Raw genomic sequence first — 22520 nt, forward strand, 5'->3', positions numbered from 1 at the left:
CACGATTTTGGCCTGTAAAAAGTCCATGAAGACTCCAATTTTGGGAAGAACGTGAAGGGGAGTATAAAATAGAGAAATTGAGTGTTTCAAAAAGAGATTCCGCATATTGAGAGACACAATATACAACGTGAAATTTAGAGAAAAAGTCGAAAGAAAGGAAATAAGAATTCAAGATCTAGGTTTTGAATTCAAGATTGGAGGCAAGAAGAGAACTTGGTGCAAGATTTATCCTCTTTCTACATCTAAATTCTAACACATGGTAATGTACTTCATGAAAATTTTTAGTTTTTCTTCCATTATCAAGAGTAGTTAAATTTAATATTAAGGCAAACAATGTAATCTTTTGAGACCCTTTATTTCTTTCATTCAATATTCAAGTTGTTTAAATGAATGTGTTGGTTTTAATTATGTACTTAATGCTTTGAATTTTTAGCCATTCATTTAGCTCCCGTTTGGTCCTCATTAATTTCTATTACATTACATTTTATTATTTCTCTCCTATTTTCAACCACGCAATCTTTTATAAAATAATATTACACGTAAATAAAAAAATTTTCATTTTTTTTCAACTACTCATTTAAAAAAAAAAAAAATACTATTCCATCAATTTTCAACTCTACAATGGGGGCCAAATGGGTGCTTAATGATTTCGTGAGTCTATTACGAATCGAGATATGGGTTTTAGATTGAGACTACATATTAAAATTCGATAAATTAATAGAGATACTTATATTAATTACAAAGGTCTTAGATCAATTCTTAGAAATGATATTTCATTTAACTAAGCTTGATTCGCATCGAGATATGGAGTTGAATCAGTTAAATAGGCTTAATGAAAATTCAATAGAGGTAAATTGGATATAATAGAAGAATCCGATCAAAAACTACATGAGGTGTGAATCTTGAATTACAATTTAAAGGTGACCACTAGATGAAATTATTACGCTTTAATATTCATCCCATATTTGAATCTTCAACCTATCTTTTTGTGCAGTTTTGATATTTTCAAGTATTTACAAAAAAATAATAATTAAAACTGTTTTGTTTATATTTGTTAAATAATATTTAGAGATATTAAAATTAGGCATTAAAGTATAGCTCTTGTGGGAACAATAATTCGCACTCAAAGGTCCATTATATTATTTGTTCGATATTGTATACTTGCTATAGAAAAAACGCAATAGCTATATCTTTTACAATGAGACAATGTATTTATATATCTAATATTAATAAGTTCATCTTTTCCTTTTTAGTCCCCATTTCAAAAGAATTCAAGAACAATTTAATTTATAAATAGATAAAAATGAATAATACTTGCAAAATAATTAAACATGTTGCTGAAATGAAGTTGGATCAATTTACAAATTATTTATAAATTTGTCAATGTAAGGCTCAGGGAATTTCCAACCATACATCAAATCTCTCCACCAATTTGGCGTAACACTTCATTTAGTGTGATTTTAGAGTGTTCATAATTTTTATTTTGTCAATCATTTTATATTACAACACATTTTAATTCCTATTATGTTACTTTTATTATTTAGTGATTTAACTTTATTTTAATTTAATTATTATTTTCAAATAACATTTGATTATTTATTTTAACTTTATTATTTTTAACTGTGATATTAAGGCCTTATTTGTCTATTATTCTACTTCATTTTACTACATTATTTTTTCTACAGTACTCATTTTCAACCACACGTTCTTCATTAAAATAATATTACACATAATAAAAAAATTTCTTTTTTTTCACAACACATTTCAACATCAATCATTATTCTATAATACATTATTCACAAATAATGGGGTACAAACAAGCACTACGTTTAATGTTTTTAGTATATCAATAAACAAAAATATATTTATTTAATTAAATATAAATTTAATACTAATATAATTTTTAATCAAATATTCATTAAAAATAAATTAATTATTGAAAATTAAAATAAGAAAATATTGATCATTTTACGTAATGATTGAAGATATTTTTGTAAAATCTATAATAATAAAAATATATTAAGGGCCGTTTAAGCCACATTATTCCAAAAAAATGTATTCTTAAACAGTGTTTTGACATCATTTCAACCACACATTCTTCAATAAAATAATATTACAAGCAAATAAAAAAATTTCTTATTTTTTAACCACGTATTTCTCATCAATACACTATTCAAAAATGTATTTTTTATGAAAATAATGTGGCTCAAACAAGGGCAAAGTCAATGGATTAGTTTAGCCATGGATATCTAAAATGGTTAAATAATGGTTTAGTGGGGTCTTCTCTAGTTAATAATTGATCAAAGGAAAAGTACTAAAGAAGCAGAACCATTACCACATTTTCTAATACTTCTTGTTTCTTGCCTTTTTTCAATAAGTGATTGCTTCTAAAAGTAGGACAAGAAATTATTATTATTATTATTATTTTTTAAAATTAGGAGGATATAAGCCAAGGCTTTAGGAAACAAATTGAAACTTCATGTTCGAAAATCGTAGTCGATATAATAACAAATCGAAACTTCATGTTCGAAAATCGTAGTCGATATAATTGAACAATAAATGTTTACTTTTTATTTTTTAATACTGTTCAATACTATAGAGTTTAGTTTAAGAAGCTTTTAAATGCACTAAAGTTCCAATAGCGGAGGTCTGGGCAGATGGCATAACAAAAGGTGATTTTGAGATGCAGTACCACGCCACCCCACGCTGGCCCCCAATCCCTACTCCTAATCCTATCATTACTGGCTAAAGGAAAGTAGGTTAGACTTTTACATTATTAAATATTATTAAAACGAAAGAAGTTAAAATTTTATTTATCGAAAAAAGGTTTAACTACAAACAATTTTTTATATGAGTAGATTGCTTGAAAGGAAGAATAATTGAAGATTGAGATTCGATATTTAGAGAATATATTTCCCATATATCGTAAATTCTATAATAAAAAGCAATGACCAATAATAATTAACATAACCCTAATATTCGACTTCTCTTTCTCTCTGTCTTCCTGCATTTTCCCTCTCTAAATTTCATACTCTATACAAGACTTCAATTTCAAATGGCGACGGCGGGCGAAGGAGGAGTCACAACCAACACAGACGGCATCGCTTCCTCTTACGATGGTGGGGGAGGAGAAGGGGTGGGAGGAAGGTCCCGCAGGAGGCCGTTCCGTAGAGCCCATCATACGACGCCGTACGATCGCCCTCTCACTGCTTTCCGAGGAATTACCACCGCAGCGATCAACAATATCAACTCTAGCTGGTTGAATAAGCTCGTGGTGGACCCGGCCTCCAAGCTCATCTCTTATGGGGCTCACCGCTTCTTTGCCTCCGTTCTTCGCAAACGTCTCCCACCTCCTCCCCAACTAACAGGTATACGTTCCAGTTTAATTTTTTTCTCCAGAAAATGGTTTTCTTATTTGGTCTCGCAATTTGGTATATTAGTTTCGTTTTATTCAATTTCGTGTGAAAATTTTGATTCGAGGTTTAATTTTTTATACATTTTGATTTCTTGCTCCTATATTTGCATGTGTTTTGTGGAGTCATTCAGATTGGATTTTTACTCTTGGTCCGATGGTGAATTGGTAGGCTTTGAGTAATATTGGTGAATGATTTTTTGCTTTGAACCCTGTAGCCAACATATAAGTTTCGAGTATCTGAATTAATTTGTTATTTGTTTATTTACACGAAATGAATATTTCTTTTTTAGTTTAAGGTTAATACAATGTAGTATTCATTATATTTATGTGAGTGTCTACTGACTAGAGCTCAGTGTTAATTAGGGAAAATGAAGAAGTTCTAATTTCTGAAGGATTTTAGTTTTTAGAAATTTAGGTTAAAATCAATTTACCAATGAAAAATGAATTAGCCTTTACAATTCCAGCACACCGTTTTCTCTGTCCTTTTATCACTTCTTAAGTGATTCATATTGCACAATCTTATAGATCTGTCAATTCGAAGTTCAATTGCTTAATCTTGCGTGCTTTGCGAAGAAATGACTTTATATTTATTTCTGCACTTGTGTATGGCAATGCTGCTTTTGTCATTTAAGCTATGTTTCACATTCTTATGATCTTTGCAATAGCTGCCACCATATATTTCTATTTCATACATCATCACCGTCACCATCATCATTATTTTTATTATTATTGTATCGAACTAGGTGCAGTTTTTTCACAATAAAGACGTGTCTATTTTGAAGGAGTCGTGATTCAATAATGCAATTTCTATTTCTTTCCATCGGCAAGCACATTCACGGTGACTGTCTGATGCGACTTCTCTTCCTAGGTGGTGGCTTATCATTTCTTTTTATGATCTAAAAGAAGATAATTAAGACATGGGCTATTTATGGGATACATACCTCAGGAGGTGTGAAGTTTATTACTCTGTCTGAGTGAGACCTAATTGATTTTATTATCCGTTACAGAGGCAAATGATGAATCGAGCGACGGGCTTCAGGAGGCGATTCCTAATGTAAGTGTTATTATACATGTTTACTTGTCCTGAAAGTTGTATTTCTTTTGGCTTTTACGCTCTTCTATTTCCATTCTCAAAATATTAATTTATATAGATTGCTAAAATTTTTAACTCAGTATCGTAGTTGAGCTTATTTATACGTTGGTCACACCTGCGCTGATACGGACCATCTACATTCTGTCTTTTTTAAAATGGATAGAAAAGTAATAAAAAAATTTGGGAGTTGGATTTGGAGAAGATGGCTCCTTCACTAGATTGTTTGTTTAGAAAGTTGACCTTGCTATATAGGCCTGCGACCTGATTATTGGATCTACTAATTTTGGTTATTTTAGAATTCTTGATTAAGCTGTCTTGCCTAACTGATGGGAAATGGTGAATTGGGGTTTATTTGAGATCTGAAAGTAATATGTTATTAAAAGATGTTCCGTAATGTTATCACAAACATGCAAGACATTGGACAACAACAAAAAATATAAAAGAAAGAGTGAAATGACTGAAGTCACACTTTGCAATTTGAAACATTGCAACTTCAATCTGTATGTGGATCTGAGTGTGGGGTTCGGAGTATCATACTTAACTTATAGGAGGCTATCACACAAATGATTCTTTATCTGTTCTCTTCTCTAGTCTTAGAATCTTCTCTTTCTAGTTCACTGGTGAGTTTTGTTTACAACAACTCGAAAAACCCTTCAAATCTCTCTGGAATATGAAGCCCAAAAAGCGAAGGCAAAAAATTCCAGAATTGGAAAGAGTAAAAAGCATCTCATACCTCAGGTGGGCCAAAGTTTGTGCACTGAGATGTGCACCTCAGCAAGTCTAGGCATAAAACTTAGCAATTGAACTAAAAGAGTAAACTTTGAGGTTCTTAATGAGCTTTGCATAATTTTGGAGCGCTTTTAAAAAAAAAAATGGAGCGTCACTTGTTATTTAAATGTTATTTACTTATAAGTAGTTTATCCTCAGATGAGGATTCGAAATATGTTCAATCTTTACATAGAGAAGTTGTCAACTTTAGAAGAATGCAAATATAATAAGATAAGTTGGAACTGTGTGAGGAGTGACTTTTGTTCCGAACACACATTCCATGTAGGGCATATTTCACCCCAGTGCATACACGCACCTTCTGTTACTTCCTTGGAAGTCTTATCGCTGAGTTAGCTCCGATTGTCATGAGTTGTAGATATTCCTTCCACCTATGTTATTTAGCCCCTGTTTGTGCCCCATTTTTGTGAGAAATGAGTTTTGTAATGGTAATTTTTTCAGAGAATGTGTTTAAGAAGTAGGAAAAATTTTGGGGATTACAGGGAAAATTATTTTATTGGATGAATGTGTCATTGAAAATGAATTTGAAGAGAAATGAGTTTCTAGAAAATGGGGCTCAAAATGTGGGCTTATCATCTCCTCCTTTTAACCAAGTTTAGGAAAAGAATCCTATTGACACCTCACCACTACAATCTCAAATTTCATCTCTACCCCACATGTTTGTCACATTTACCAAAATGAGTTGCAATATGTTGATTTTTTTCCCCTCAATTTCTACTGCCACCTTTGAATGGACAATTTTTTAGGTGTTGACATCTTACATGAGACATCCAAAATGTGTGAGTAACATGAGACAGAGGAAGTCTAAACTAATCAGATCAATGACGAATGTTGTCCATCAGTATTCACTTTTATGGACTGGTAGAAGAGGCAGAAAAATTCTTCTTGATCAACGTTTATGTGAACTCTCTCTTGATAGTGCCGGGCATTTATATCAATGAACAAATGTTTCAACTCACTATGAAGAGTTGAAAAGAATAAATGTCATTGAGTTGTGATTTGCATCAGTATTCATACATCTTGTAAACCAATATTAATTGCTTATTGAGCTTATGGACGTCTTCAGAAGTATATTTATGAAGGTATTTTTGGGAATTTGAAAAAAAATAGGATGTACAATACGCTTTCCAATTGGGATTTCAGATGCTGGTTCTTATCTCAACAGTTGATAGATTTGGATATGGAAGTAACAATTTTTGTAGAACCAGTTATAGGAAGAAAAGTCTGCTAATGCAGAGCTATGAAGCATGGACATGGAGAGGCCGGAGTGTTGGTGTTTAACACGTGTCGGATAACGACGCGCTGGACAAATGGTGGACACGTGTTGAAAGCACCACCTGATGTGCGCCCCCCCCCCCTCTTCCTTCGTTCATTCAAGCAGTCTTACCGCCGGATACATGGGGCCGACATGTTTCTCAAGAGAAAAAAGGAGAAATTACTAAGGGCATTTCCAATGCATGCCCTATTGTACCAAAATTTGGTGCAAACTTCCTCCAACCATTGCACCAAATTTTGGTGAAAATGGTGCAACATATGGTTCAACACTATTCATTACACCATTTTTTGCACCAAATGGTGTAATGTCCGTTTTGCCTTTATTTTTCATTTTTCAAAGATAATGGTTAAAGGTATTTGTGTCATTTTCGTTCTATAATGATAATGGTAATGGTAATGGTAATGATGATGATGATGATGATGATGATGATTTTATTATTTTTAATAATATAATCAATAATAATTAAAGTAATTGTTAATTTAACGTAAAGTTTAATTCATAAAGTTTACGTTTAAAGTTTATATTATTAAAGTTTATTATTTTTGCAAATTTAACGTAATTTTTTATCATAAATTAATAATATAATCAATTATTCTTGTCAATTTAACATAATATATAAAACATATGAATAATTTAGTAATCAATATATTTGTTAATTTAACGAAGTTATGATTTAGTAATTTATATAGTTCTAAAATAAATAAATAAATAAATAAATAAATAAATAATTTGTTTAAATAAATACATTGTCAAAAATCGAAAGAATGAATAAAATAATAAATTACTGTTCATTTGATATAAGTTTTGTTGTAATGGTTGGAGAAGAATTTTGGTTTGGTGTAAAATTTGGTGCAAAATGGTACAAATTTTAGTGCAGCTTGAAGATGGCCTAAGAATGTAAGATGAGCTAAGCTCGATCAATGAATAAAATGCGAGTAGGGGGAGAGGGAGTGACAGATCTGGGACATGCGAGAGTAGGCAGAAGTGGAGGAGAAGAGGCTGATGGATGATTCTAGAAAAATTGGTTCTTTTGTTTTGATGTCTGTTTTCTTTTTAGGTTAAAGAGGTAATATGTGCTTTTATTCTTTTTGAGTCATAAGGGAAAGTGGTCAGAAAAACAGACTTTTATTAGCCAGATTGAGACCTGTGGGAAGATAACTTTATTTGCAAAAAGGGACATGCAATTTTAAGTTTAATTGCAAAAAAAAACCCATGCAATTATGAAAGATTATAAAAGAATAAAAAAGTGTCCCTACACTATAAAAAATTAGAAGTTAGTATTTCAAAATGTTTAAATATTATTTTAATTGGTGTGTCCGACGTGTCATTTCCTACTTTTGAAATTTGCTAGTCAGCATGTACATGTCTTTGTTTCTTTACATATAAGGTTAAAGAGGTAATATGTGCTTTTATTCTTTTTGAGTCATAAGGGAAAGTGGTCAGAAAAACAGACTTTTATTAGCCAGATTGAGACCTGTGGGAAGATAACTTTATTTGCAAAAGGGACATGCAATTTTAAGTTTAATTGCAAAAAAAAACCCATGCAATTATGAAAGATTATAAAAGAATAAAAAAGTGTCCCTACACTATAAAAAATTAGAAGTTAGTATTTCAAAATGTTTAAATATTATTTTAATTGGTGTGTCCGACGTGTCATTTCCTACTTTTGAAATTTGCTAGTCAGCATGTACATGTCTTTGTTTCTTTACATATGGATATTAGCTGATCTTCGCATATAAATATCCTCACCCTACATTATCTGAATTTGCACTTTGTGCAAGCCTTTAAAATATTTAGAACTGAATAGAAAAGGACCGAGGAAGAAGCTAACACTTGAACTGAGTTGATGCCTTGTAGTCCCGTTTCCACGAGCTTAGGTAATCACAACTTTGTCAAAGTCATGGGGTGTTTATATCTCTACAAATGAAAGAGACTGCTGGATAAAGACAGCTCGTCTGAAAACAAGTTACCTGCAAAATTGGTCACCGAGAGCTCTTGCAGTTACTGCTGTTCAAATAAAACTGAAACAATAATCATAGCAAGCACATGGAGATTGGAGTTGGTTGTGCTTGCTTCTCCTAAAGACCAAATTTCATATCAGTACGGGATCTCACACTGCTATTTGGATAAACTCACTTATTGTTCATCAGGAAAATTGCAATCAAATCTAGATATACTAATTAATTTAGAGAAAGGGAGGTGGAAAGGATCAAATTGCTTTCTAAAACCACAATCTGATGTGGAATGGATAAACGTTTAAGTTGGCAATTAAGCCTCCATTTGGGAAGAAATTTTAAATGGTTCAATTTATAAATAGGTAGAAATGAGTGGTTGATAAGTGAATAGTACTTGTTCCATTTGGGAAGAATTTTTAAATGGTTCAGTTTAACTTTCTACAAAGGGCAGTTCCAATTTCCAGGTCACTGTAAAAAGATTAGGTTCATGAAAAATATATCATCCCAAAATATTTATTAGTAGGCTCCTGGAGGTTGACTTTCATATAAGAAGTGTGGAATTCCTTGCAGATTGTTAGCTGAAATTTGCAGTTGTCGCAAGAAACTGTGCATTTTGAAGCCCTACATTTGTTTATTCATATTAAGTTGTGCCACTCTGTTTCATTTACTTAGGATTTCCATTATGGCTCTTAAACCTGATGAAAGTTTTTTATGTCTTTTGTAATTGGTGAAGAGTCAATCTGGCCCAATAGAACCTGCAGGTGGTAATAGTAGTCATCCAGTAAATCGCTCTGACATTGGTGGGATATCTGAGCTTGAGCAACTGTTAAAGCAGAAGACATTCACCAGGTAAGGCTGTGGAAAAATGTCACCAGTCATGAACAGGTTGTTTGCATGTGTACATGCACGATGTCTATTTTGAGAGCTGAATGCTCTAGACAGCTGAAGTTTTTCCAGGGTTCTCTTTAATATAATAGTTGTGACCCTTTTCCCAGGTCATGTTCAAAATCTCAAATCTGGAGCAACTGAGCTTAGCCTTGAGGCTTAAGCCTCTGAATATCGATTTGCAAGTCTTCAAGGCATTGGATTTGAGGTTTTTAAACCTAGAGTGGTGTATGCCTCAGTTAACTTTTTAAGAGCCTGTTTTGGATTAAAATCCGATTAAACTCTCAATTGAAAGTCAACATTAAATTTTAACTACATATTTCATGGGACCCACAACTTTTGAATCACACATTTCAAAAACTTGTATGAAAAATATAATTTTAATCCCATCAAACACTCTATAAATCACTAGGTGAAATATCTTTCAATATGTGTAACTTTTCCTTTTAAGATTTTGAGTTGACATGTTTACAGGTTATCTCCAATTCCCTTTTTTTTTTTTTTTTTTTAATAGGGAATCCTCCTTTTGCTATATGTTACTTGTGAAATCTTATAATGAATTCCTCGCTTGGATATTTTGATGTACAAGTCAGTGTGAATGTATAAACTAAGTATACCATCTTTAGGTCCTGAAGTTTGCATTTCTGTTGAGCTTGAGTTATCAAAGTGAAGCTAAATTGATGCAGATCTGAGATTGAACGCCTCACGGAACTTTTACATTCACGAGCTGAAGAGGTGCCGGTTGGCGAAAGAACTCAAGAAGCATTACCAGAGCTAGCATCCAGTTTAGGAAGGCATCGACAGTTCTCGAGTAGTCCATTGGAAGAAGATAGAAATGAGAGGGATAGATATCATGGAGTCAATACTACTATAGCCAATTCGAGAGTACGATAGTGTACTTATTTTACATGCACAATACTTGTATCATTTGTTAATTTGTATGCAATATTTTGTAGTATCTGCATTAATATAAGGTACCAGCAGTTTTCATTGATATTTATTTGGAAGAAATATTTCCAGGTCCTTGAGGATGATATTGCTTCTCCAGCTGAACTTGCAAAAGCTTACATGGGCAGTGGGCCTTCAAAGATATCACCATCAAAGTTGGTGATGCGCAGTCAAATTGGTAGGGAAGATGCTAGATTGCTTGGCAATGTTCCATTTACTCCAAAATCACCTGTCATGTATTCGACAACCAAAGTTGCTGTTAACATTGGGGTTCCAGAGAATAGTATTATAACTCCAAGATCTCGAGGCAGATCAGCAATTTACAACATGGCTCGTACTCCTTATCCCAGAGTTAATCCAACAGCCATTCTCAAGGTTCTATCATGTTACTAATTATATGTGTAGTAAATGCATGCATATTCTGCAGTTCAAAATATACCATATTAATGGATGCACATGCTCTACATGTTGGTTAATTTTCAGGGAAATGGATCCACTAATGTTTATGGGGGATCCTCACTTTCAACATCTCGGTCTCTACTGGAGAATGATTTGTCTAAACAAGTGGTATATATCAGTGGTTTGTAATATTTTTAACTTTTAAAGTTTAGATAATTACTTTTTTTAGTTATCTTCAACCTTCTCAGAATTTTCTTTGCATTTCAGAGCTTAAAACGAAGGAGTTCAATATTTGATGATGATCTTGGAGAAGGCGGTCTCATGCGGAGAATCCGACAAAAACCTAATCTCTTGTCTCCTAGAATTCCTCGTTCAGCCGGTGGAGCGGTAATAGATTTTGATGGTGTTCGAGGATCTTCGAAGCAGAAGCTTCCATTAGTGGATGAACCAAAGCATAAGCTTTCAATAACTGTTCGAAAGAATGAGAATGACAGCATTCCAAGCACAAGTTATGCTCATGTTCCTCCTAAGTCCACTGAGGTGGCCTCAAGAATATTGCAGCATCTTGAAAAGCTAAGCCCGAAGGAAAAATCATCGGATCCTCAACTAGTTGCCTTGTGGGAGAAAACACCCAATAAATTGACACCAAATATGCTTCATGGACAAGCTCTGAGGAGCCTGGAGCACGTGGAATCCTCAAAGTTGCTGCAAGATGTCCATGATGACCATAAGTTGGAGGATTGGCCCATTGTTACTTTACATGATGCACATGACTTCTCTTCTCAAACGAAAGGCAGAGTAGAACCAAGAGGACCAAAAGATTTTGCTATCCCTCTTGATAAGTCGACTCTTGCAACGAACAATGATACCACAGGATCATTGAAAGCTTCTGTGCCCAGTGTTGAAGCATTTGATTCTGTTAATAAAAATTTTGCAGCTCAACCTCCTAAAGGAAACAAGCGTTTAGGATGAGTGCACAAGAAGTAAGTGTTATTTAATTGAGTTATGTACAGTAAATACTCCAATCAGTTGTATACTGAATAAATTTGATTTGCTGTTTTTATTGGGTTTAAATTTAGAGATTATAGCAATCCAGTTTCTCTTTGTAAAACATAGTTTAAATTTGTGTGTTTTGAGGATTTATGTGTAGTTGGTTGTGATCGATTGTGCTTATTTCCTTTGTCCTTTGAAAATTGACGACTTGCCTTTGTGAAAATCTAGATGTCCTATTTATATCATTTTCTTTATTTCTGTTTTAATTTCTGTTACTGTTTTTTTACAGGATTCCTTTGCGCTGGATGATGACATAAATTGCAATGGGGTTGGTCCTAAACTATTTTCTGAAGAAAGAGTGACTATGGAAACCTCTCTTAGCAAGCCCTCACCTACTGAAGAACTAAAGCTGGATCAAACTATATCTCTGTCAGAAGAGAAGTCAGTTCTGGATCCTATATCAAGCAAAAGAAGTGACATGGGAAGTGATGGCTCTGCTTTTTCTTCTTTACATGATACCAGCACAGCTTCAGAATCAGTGGTGCTCACTCAACTAGTCTCTGCAACTGACAAACAAAAGGAGGCTAATGATTTGCATCCCTTGTTTAGTTTTAGCTCCAAAACTGTTAATGAGGGTCCATCACCTGCATTTTCATCCTCAACTCCTGGCTTATCAAGCAAAAGACCATTTACTTTGTCAGAATCTAAACCAGAAAACTCCTCTAGGTAAGTCACTGCCTGTCAAATATGTAGCTGACAATTGCTATTGAGTTCCAACCTTTGTTTTGAAAAGGGTTTACTCCTTGAGGCAAGCCTCACACAAGGTTTTTTTGAAGCGCATCAAAGTATATGCCTTAGTACAATTTGCAGAGGGCTTATGCCTGGGTTTACCAAGGTGCACACCTCAAGTCATCCTTGAGGAGGCTGATGTCTGCGCTCTATTATTTTGTCCTTTTTGTCGCGAGCTTCAGCCTTTTGGACTCCTTTTTCATTTTTTAGAACATTTTAAGGGTTTTTTTGGGGCTATCTTAAACTCAACCATAACATTTAGAAAAATGGAATTGTAGAAGATAGCAAGCGAAGCAAGCATGCCTAAACTTCCTACAACTGAAGTGCTATAACCTTTCAGCCAAGTGAAGATGCTACTTTTCTGTGGCAGATGGTTGGTGATGAGACCTACGACACATAATTTCATTCTTTTCGTTCTACATTTCTCTTGTTTTTTTATGTTTTTGTTTCAGTTTCTTCTGTTTCAATTTTTCTTTTCCTTTATAAGGGGAAGACTAGGGAACTGTTGGAAGTGGAGGATGAGGAAAAAGATTTATGCAGCATTATTCAAGTCTTTTTCATACTACTTTTGTTGGTTGATATGTCAGATGAATGCATTATGAGGCTTGTGCTTCTGGGTTACAGTAATAGTTAATTTTAGGGTCCTGTTTGTCACGGACTTGCTAATTTCCTTCAAGAACCGTGCGGCCTTAGTGTCTTTTAACTTCCGCCCCCGCGGTTATTACACTAAGTCAGCCTCCCGATTGGCGTTGATGTTTTAGAAAGGGACTAAGTAGAACACTTTAAGAAAGGGACAAGGAAGGAACACAAGAGCTTACAAAGAATGCTTTGTATTGAAATAAGGAATGCTCTTTACAACTTCACTCTCTTGTTGATGCCTACAAATGAATCCTATCAAGCTATTTATAGTGGTAGCCTCCTCAAATGGATGGCTAGGATCTTTTCTATCCGACGGTCTAGATTACACTTCTAGAATTATCTATACAAATATCTACATCAAAAATATCTATGGACTATCCTAGGATGATCTAGAATAATCTACCAAGTGAGGGGCTTGTAGTTTTCTAGAATGTCCCACCATATTCTAGCAAGCTTCATGCACTTGTGGGAGTCTAGAATATTCCGGTTAGCCCCAACTCGTCAACATTTTAAGTTTCTCGATCTTCTTGCGCCAAGATCGAGCGGGTTGTGACATCCTCCCCTGCCTATTTGGGCGACGCCCTCGTCGCCGCGTAATGCTTTAGTTGGTCTTCGAACTGCCACAAGTCTTCTTGACTTTCCCATGTTGCTTCGGACTCGGGCAATCCCTTCCACTTTATCAAAAATTGTTGGCAAGGAGGCACTCCACGCCTTCGAACAATGCGATCTGCTAGGACCTCATCAACCTCCTTGTCAAATGACTTAGTCACAATCGGAGGTGCCCGTTGTGACTCCCCTCGGCTAGAGTCTTCCATGTCTTCATGATATGGCTTCAACATGCTCACATGGAAGACGGGATGAATCTTTAAAGTGCTAGGTAGGTCAAGGCGATAAGATACCTTGCCAACCTTAGCTATCACCGGGAACGGCCCTTCATATCTCCGTACCAAGCCTTTGTGCACACTTCGGTACGCCTTGAATTGTTGAGGTAATATTTTCACAAGGACTTGGTCACCAACTTTAAATTCCAAAGGCCGTCTCTTCTTATCGGCCCACTTCTTCATGCGCCTCCGTGCTTTGTTTAAACAAGATCGTGCTAAGTCGGCATGCTCTTCCCATGACTTAGCCATCTTGTATGCACCGGGGCTTTTCCCTCCATCACTAGAAGTGGACAAAGTGTGGGGTGTTAGTGGTTGTTGTCCTGTCGCCAACTCGAATGGACTCCTCCCCGTGGCTTCACTCCTTTGTAAATTATAGGAAAATTGTGCAACATCCAGGAGCTTGGCCCAATCTCTCTGATTGGCACTTACAAAGTGCCGGAGATAGCACTCCAACAAAGCATTCACCCTTTCTGTTTGTCCATCCGTCTGAGGGTGAAAGCTTGTAGAGAAGTGTAGGTCTGAGCCTAGGAGTTTGAACAACTCCGTCCATAGCCGACCCGTGAATCGGGGATCACGATCACTTATTATGCTCCGCGGTAACCCCCAATACTTCACAACATTCTTGAAGAATAGCCTTGCGGCTTCCTCCGCGGTGCAATCCTTGGTGACAGGAATGAAGGTGCCATACTTGGAGAATCGATCAACCACTACCATTATTGACCCGAACCCTTCGGATTTAGGCAGGGCACTAATGAAGTCCATGGTGATAGAGTCCCATGGACGCTCCGGGACTGGTAGAGGCTCCAACAAACCTGCTGGTGACCTTGTTTCCACCTTGTCTTGTTGGCACACAAGACAAGTCTTTACATAGAGCTCCACCATGTCTTTCATTTGCGGCCAATAGTAAGCTCGTTCAAGTAGTGCCAAGGTGCGTTTCTGCCCTGGATGACCAGCCCAGCCTTCCCGAATCAAATCAAGCAACGTCCCTTTGGCTTGGCTTATGGCTGCAAGCTCCGCCTTCCTGCTTAATGCATCGGCTACGACATTCGCCTTCCCCGGCTTGTATTCCATCACATAGTCAAACTCCGCTAAGAAATCTTGCCAACGCGCTTGCTTGGGAGTCAGCTTCTTTTGTGATTGGAAATAGCTAGTAGCGACATTATCCGTCTTGATGATGAATTTTGATCCCAACAAGTAATGACGCCACACTCGTAGGCAATGAACAATAGCCGTCATTTCCTTTTCTTGCACCGTATACCGACGCTCAGTGTCGTTGAGCTTGCGACTTTCAAAAGCAATAGGATGCCTTTCTTGCATTAGCACACCCCCGATAGCAAAGTCTGAGGCATCCGTTTGTACTTCAAAGGTCTTGGTGAAATCTGGCAATGCCAAGACCGGTTCCTCCATCACGGCCGCCTTCAGATCGTCAAAGGCCGTTTTACATTTCTCGGACCAATCCCATGTCTTATTCTTCTTCAATAGGTCCGTTAGTGGGGCTGCCCTCGCTGAGTAGCCTTGGATGAACCGCCGATAATAATTAACTAGACCAAGGAAAGAACGAAGTTCGGTTACCTTGGTTGGTGCTTCCCACTCCTTGATTGCTTTTACTTTTGCCTCGTCCATCTTCAAGCGCCCGTGGCCAATGATATGTCCAAGGAAGTGCACCTCCTCCTTGGCAAAGGAACATTTTTCCTTTTTAATGTATAGTTCATTCTCCCGCAATGCTTGGAACACCGTTCGGAGATGTTTTGCGTGATCCTCCAAGTTGTCGCTATAGATGACAATGTCATCCAAGTACACTACCACGAACTTGTCCAAGTAAGGTTGGAAAATCCTATTCATCAATGTGCAAAATGTGGCCGGGGCGTTGGTTAAGCCAAAAGACATTACCAACCATTCGAATGAGCCATATCGAGTGATGCATGCTGTCTTAGGCTCATCCCCTTCTGCAATCCGTACTTGGTAGTATCCCTTTTGTAGATCCACCTTTGTGTAATACTTTGCACTACCAAGTCTATCAAATAAATCGGCAATCAAAGGAATAGGATACTTGTTTTTAATTGTTACCTTGTTGAGCGCCCGGTAATCTACACACATGCGTAACGATCCATCATGCTTCTTTTGGAACAAGACCGGGGCGCTATAAGGTGCCTTCGAAGGTCGTATTCTCCCCGTGTCAAGCAACTCCGTCAATTGCCTTCGAAGTTCTTCCAGCTCCGGCGGTGCCATCCGATAGGGTGCCATGGATGGTGGTTTGGCACCTGATTCCAACTCGATCTTATGATCCACCTCCCTCCTAGGTGGTAATTTCTTGGGTAACTCTGGCGGCATCACGTCCTTATTTTCTTCAAGGACATTCTTGATGACTTCGGGCACATTATCGTCACCCGCAACTTCCTCAACTTGGTCCTCCATTTTTAATGCTGCCAAGTACGTCGCCTCTCCTTTCTTTAGCCCTTTTGCTAGTTGCATGGCCGAAAGCTGCCCTATTGCTTTCGTCCTAGCTACCGTAGGAACCATGCATGGAGAACCCCTCTCCAAGATGCAGACCGAGCCAAAGGAAGGCATAGGAATAGCATTGACCTTCCTCATAAAGTCCAACCCGAGAACCAAGCGAAAATCATCCATTGGAGCCACCGAAAAATCCACTTGGCCATGCCAAGTGCCTAATTGAATTTCCACCCCTCGAACTATGCCACCAAGGGGCGTGGATGGAGAATTTACGGCTTTCATAAGACCACCACTTTTAGTGATTGTGAGGCCCAACCTTCTAGCCTCATCTTCAGTAATGAAGTTGTTGGTAGCTCCCGTATCTACCATTGCTAGTGCGGGCCGACTATTTACTTGAGCTTCCACATACATCAATCCTCGTTCATTATTGGAAGCCGGAACGACCTTAGCATTGAGAGCGCTAAGAAGTTGCAATGAACTAAAATGTTCCGCCCTTTGCTCTTGGCAAGAGGATGAAACCCGTTCCTCCGCCATAGCTGCCAACGTGCCAATTTTAGGGCAATCACGCATTAAGTGTGGCCCCTTGCACACGAAGCATCCACTTTGAGAACCCATTGAGGCCTTCTTCTTTTCCTCATAATTTTTTTCGCGAGAGGGAAGGTTTGTGAGTGTTACCACCTTTGAAGAATGAGGACTTGTGGTAATCTTTCTTCTCTCCCCCGCCTTTAGCCGAGTTACTCTTAAAGCTTTTAGAAGATTTCGATGAATCCGTGCTCCTTTGGAACTCGGTTAAAGATTCGGCCACCACAATAGCCTCGTCTACTGTCTTCACTCCCCGACGTTGAAGTTCTTGCTTCGCCCAATTTTGCAATCCGTCGGTAAAGTGAAACAATAGATCTTCATCTGACATGCTCGGGATTTGAAGCACAAGGGTAGTAAACTCTTTGACATAATCGCGAATAGTGCCCTTATGTTTCAACTCCCTAAGCTTTTTACGGGCCTCATATACTACATTTTCAGGATAAAATTGGCGTTTCAATTCTTTCTTGAAATCGTCCCAACTATCTATCCTACAAGCACCCTTTTCTATGTCGGCGTGCTTACGTCGCCACCATAGAGCCGCGGTGTCCGTAAGATACATAGTCGAAGTACGTACCTTAATAGCTTCATCCAAAATGTTCACGCCCTCAAAGTATATTTCCAATCGCCATAGGAAATCATCCAGCTCTTTTGCATCTCGCCTTCCATCGAACTCCCTAGGCTTTGGATAGTCGATCCTTGGAGCCGCTAGCATCGCGCTAGTACCCGCACTAGTTGACGCCTTCTTACAAGCGTCTAGGCCACTTTGCATATCCGCGCAAAGCTTGTTCACTTGGTCTTGGATTGCTTTGACAGCATCCATGACCTTAGCCTCCAGCCTCGTATATTCTTCCCTTAAAGCGCCTTGGTCTTCCTTGAGATCATCAAGTTGTTCCAAGGTGTGAGCTTCAAGGGTTGAGAGTGAATTCTCCACTACTTCAATGCGTTCCCCCATATTAAGAAATACCTCCTCAAGAGATCCACCGGTAGGGGCTGGTGGTCGGCTCTTACTTCGAGTGTGTCGAGTTTTCTTACTCGTGGTTTGGGGTTCGACCTCTCGACCCCGCTCGTCATGTTCTACTTCCGAAATGCCGGATCCCACAACATCTTTTTCCGCCATGCCAACGATAGTAAGTGAGCAAACCTAGGCTCTGATACCAACTGTCACGGATTTGCTAATTTCCTTCAAGAACCGTGCGGCCTTAGTGTCTTTTAACTTCCGCCCCCGCGGTTTTACACTAAGTCAGCCTCCCGATTGACGTTGATGTCTTAGAAAGGCACTAAGTAGAACACTTTAAGAAAGGGACAAAGAAGGAACACAAGAGCTTACAAAGAATGCTTTGTATTGAAATAAGGAATGCTCTTTACAACTTCACTCTCTTGATCCTTCAAATGAATCCTACCAAGCTATTTATAGTGGTAGCCTCCTCAAATGGATGGCTAGGATCTTTTCTATCCATCTTTGCCATCTTCCAGTATCACTAACAATACATCATTTGCATCTTCATCGGCCAATTCCCAAGTGCCCAGTACAAAAATTAATTTTAGTTTCAGTTCTGCCGCTTCCTCATCTGAAAGCAATGCAGCTGGCCTTGGCAGCGGGCCAACAGCCAGTGTTTTCAATTTCGGTGTGAGTTCTGCTGCTGCTTCAGATGTTGGCGCCATTAGCTCCAACAGCGGTTCCACTCTCGGACTATATAGTTTTGGTCTCAGTTCTTCCTCTTCCTCAGCCAATGTAGTTGGCTCTACCAGTGGTGCCACTCCTAGTATATTCAGCTTTGGTAGCAGTTCTGCAGCTTCAACATCGGGAATCAATGCTGCTAGCTCCTTCAGCAGTGGTACTTCTGGTATATTCAGTTTTGGTGCAAGTTCATCGGCTTCCTCTTCAGCTACCAAGTCGGTTAGCTCTAGCAATCCTACTACTAACTTATTTGGTTCGAGTTGGCAAATTCCCAAGTCTCCTATTCTTGGTTCAACTTTGACTTCTCCGTCTCCATCCACTGGATTTGCCTTCAGTGCGTCATTGTCTTCCTTTGCAGCTACAAGCACTGCACCAGTGGTATTTAATTCGTCTACTGGGGCCTCACCAGTCCCCATTTTCTCATTTAGTACAGCCTCTGCTGCAACCTTATCTTCGCCATCTCTTTCTCATACGCAGCCAGTATTTGGTAATCCTCCTGCTTTTGCTGCCTCGGCTGGTAATGATCAGATGAATGCAGAAGACAGTATGGCCGAGGATACCATGCAGTCATCTGCACCTTCTGTTCCTTTATTTGGTCAACCAACCATCTCACCTTCTCCCCCTGGCTTCATGTTTGGGTCTACAGTGCCATCGCAACCTAATCCCTTTCAATTTGCTGGCCAGCAAAATCAAGTTGCTCCACAGAACCATTCTCCATTTCAGGCATCAGCCAGTTTAGAATTCAATGCGAGCGGGAGCTTCTCATTGGGCAGTGGTGGTGGTGGTGGTGACAAGTCAGGTCGAAAATATGTGAAAGCTAACAGAAGTAAGAACCGGAAGAAGTGAAGGCGGTGAATGATGTAGCTGGTGTATCCCTCATTGATGCCATTAATCATGGATTTGCCCCATTTGGTTGAGATATTATGCGATAACTGATCTTTCGAGTCTCATCTTTGCAACCATGGATGTATTGGTCTCTCTTAACACTAAAAGGCTGGTGATTCTATTTATATCTTTTCTAATTTCGACCCTTTTCTTAAGCAAATCTTCTGTAGGCACAGTCTCATCAATTTTTGGACTGTATTAAGAACAATTGCTTGGCACGAGGGGGCTACGTTGGGTCAGGGGATTGCGTTAATGACTGTGCTTGTGTTTTTCTACATAACAAAGGAAATATTCATAAATCTTTCCGAGGAAGTGTGTTGTGTCAAAAGTTCCATTTCAGTAGCTTAGACGTTGTCCTCATCTGCAGTTTGTCAACCTTGCAGCTTTTGTATACCAGTCGTCCAGTCGATCGGGGGATCTTTCGTGTTGTAAATGTACGGTTTGCAGACCTGCTCGCTATTGCAGGTCATTCTTTAGATTAGATGTCCAGTTTTTGTCTATGTTGGACTCAATTTTGTAGTGCTTTTCAGATCAATGCGTACTAAGAATGAGTAATTATTTTTGCTTTCTTATTTCTCAGAGATGTACAGGAATACGAGAGATGCAGCACAATTCTTTAGTATCGATCATTTTGGGATTATAAAAGTTGTTATTACTCTTTTTATGAATGAAAGCTTTGAGCTTGGTTGATTAAGCTTAAAGAGTTTAGTATGTATTTTTTGGATACATGGTGAAATAACTGGGTTAATTTTGTGGAGCCGATAAGCCAATTGACGGTCTTGAAAAGTTGGAAGGATTTAATTAACGGAATCAATATTCATTCAGAAGTTAAAACGAAAAATTTTGATCTTGAAAAGTTGAAGGACAAATATGACATTGTTAAATAGTTTGAGGATGAAATTGAGGATATTGAAAAGTTTAAAGGATGAAATTGACATTATTAAGAAGTTGAAGGTTTGGATGAGATTGAGGATATTTAAAAGTTGAATGAAATTAACATTGTAAGAATTTGGATGATTAAAGTGTCGTTCTTGAATTGTTGAAGGATATATAGAACATTATTAAATAATTAAAGGATGAAATTCACATCATTAAGAAGTTGAAGGGTTGAATTGATGATCTAGAAAAATTGGATGGAATTTACGTAATTAAATAGTTTGAGGATAAGTTGAGGATATTGAAAAATTAAAGGATGGAATTAACATTATTAAGAAGTTGAAGGATTAAATTCAAAATCAGGAAAAGTTGAAGGATGAATCATTAATTAGTTTGAAGATGAAATTGAGGATATTTAAAGTTAAAGGGGTAAATTAACATTATTCCGAAGTTGAAGAACTAAATTATGATCATAAAAAGTTTAAGGATGGAAATAACGATAATAGTAAGTTGAAGGATGTATTTAACATTTTGAAGAAGATGAAGGATGAAATTGATGATTGTTTAAAGTTTGAGGATGTATAACATTATTAAGAAGTTGAAGGATTAAATTGTTGATTTAGAATAGTTTGAGGATTAAGTTGGAATTCATATCACTGAAAAGTCTACCTCAAATTATACAGATACATCAACTTGGTTCTGACTAATCAAATTCATAATTTCATACCCCAACTTTTAAAAAACATTAATCTCTTCCTCAAACTAAATAGAAGCATCAAATTCATCCTCAAATTAGACGGATACATCACTTTGGTCCTCTGACTAATCAGAATTATCAATTTCATACCTTAACCTTTCGAAAGCATTAATTTTTTTATCCAACTAAGCAGAAGCGTCAAATTCGTCGTCAATGTATACAGATTCATCAATTTTGTCTGAAATTTTATTATGATTGCTTCTTTTTCCATTAAACAAAGAAAAACCCAGAAGAGTAAATTAGGAATTTTTTCCATCTTAGAGAGAAATCTTAGACAAAGACTACGTATATCTTCTATTTTTCTCATTTTTCATCTCAAGAATTGCTATTCAATGGTCACTCAACTATGCTAAATGCTACTATTTAATAATTGAACTTAGAATTGTATTCTTCAAGTCAACTTCGTTTATTGAACCCAACTTATCTTTCCACGTGTCAAATATATTTCTTACGTGGATCGTATTAGACATCCACCCAAATCCACGTGAGCAAAGCATGCTTACAAAATGCAATTGAAGTTGCGATTTTCGACATCTTGTTCGGGAATAATGGGGCCTTTTTCCAGTGACAAGATGTTGAAAATGCGACTTGAATCACATTTTGCAAGAAAGCTTTGATTACGTGGATTTGGGAGGATGTTTAATACGGTCCATGTAAGAAATCCGTTTGATACGTGTGAAGACCCTTTAGGTTCAACAAATGGCATCGACTTGAGTGATAGAAAAATAAAATGAAGCATGATTATTGAGATACAATTTTAAGTATAATTATTAAGTAAATATTATTTGGTGTAGTTCAATGATTAATGAGGCACAAACCAAAAAGACCGAAAGATCGAACCTAAATTCTCTCATGCAGCAATCGAAATCTTATCCTAGCGCTCGCACACTCTCTTGTCCTCCCCCCACCCGCCTCCTTCCCACCCATTGCACGGTGGCAACTCCTCAAATCTATGGTGGTTGATGCTCTTTCTTTGTGGGTTCATTGATTTGTGAAGTCGCAAAGAAGTTAATTTTCTCGGCTCATTATAATTGTAAGTTTGGTTCATACTTCTAAATGTTGGAGGGAGAAAATGAGAGGTTGATGCTAATTCAATTTTTGTCATTGGGGCCTATGTGATTGTTAATTTGGGAAGTTGAGATCTGTTGTTCAAAATATACTATCCACCAATGAATGATTGACACATCATTTTAAATTAAAGTGTTTATCTAATTTTAAGTACAAGTGACCAT

General features: G+C 37.3%; 2 protein-coding genes across 3 annotated transcripts; both read left to right on the forward strand.

Moving 5' to 3' along the window:
• The first annotated feature begins 2969 nt into the window (after positions 1-2969).
• Positions 2970-12376, forward strand: LOC111380336 (nuclear pore complex protein NUP1-like). 2 transcript variants are annotated; one of them, XM_023003861.1, is made up of 8 exons: positions 2970-3368; positions 4423-4469; positions 9259-9374; positions 10097-10295; positions 10419-10733; positions 10842-10925; positions 11025-11740; positions 12040-12376. In XM_023003861.1, the coding sequence occupies exons 1-7, from the start codon at positions 3056-3058 to the stop codon at positions 11727-11729; spliced, it is 1779 nt and encodes a 592-aa protein (XP_022859629.1). In that variant the 5' UTR covers positions 2970-3055; the 3' UTR covers positions 11730-11740; positions 12040-12376. The 2 variants fall into 2 exon arrangements, with proteins under 2 accessions (XP_022859629.1, XP_022859630.1); XM_023003862.1 differs by having other exon boundaries at positions 10431-10733.
• A 7355-nt stretch (positions 12377-19731) lies between these two features.
• LOC111380338 lies at positions 19732-20370 on the forward strand. Its single transcript, XM_023003867.1, has 3 exons — positions 19732-19743; positions 19826-20120; positions 20236-20370. Exons 1-3 carry the CDS (start codon positions 19732-19734, stop codon positions 20343-20345), a joined length of 417 nt encoding a protein of 138 aa, XP_022859635.1. The 3' UTR covers positions 20346-20370.
• Positions 20371-22520: the final 2150 nt, after the last annotated feature.

This window comes from Olea europaea, unplaced genomic scaffold, assembly GCF_002742605.1.
Source record: "Olea europaea var. sylvestris unplaced genomic scaffold, O_europaea_v1 scaffold2129, whole genome shotgun sequence".
Taxonomy (NCBI): domain Eukaryota; kingdom Viridiplantae; phylum Streptophyta; class Magnoliopsida; order Lamiales; family Oleaceae; genus Olea; species Olea europaea.

Bases quoted from the DNA above. Each gene is read 5' to 3' on its own strand.
- LOC111380336 (XM_023003861.1), top strand. From the start codon at position 3,056: ATGGCGACGGCGGGCGAAGGAGGAGTCACAACCAACACAGACGGCATC. The intron at 4,470-9,258 runs GTAAGTGTTATT...TAATTGGTGAAG, and splicing joins TTCAGGAGGCGATTCCTAAT to AGTCAATCTGGCCCAATAGA. The intron at 9,375-10,096 runs GTAAGGCTGTGG...AAATTGATGCAG, and splicing joins AAGCAGAAGACATTCACCAG to ATCTGAGATTGAACGCCTCA.
- LOC111380338 (XM_023003867.1), top strand. The intron at 20,121-20,235 runs GTCATTCTTTAG...CTTATTTCTCAG, and splicing joins AGACCTGCTCGCTATTGCAG to AGATGTACAGGAATACGAGA.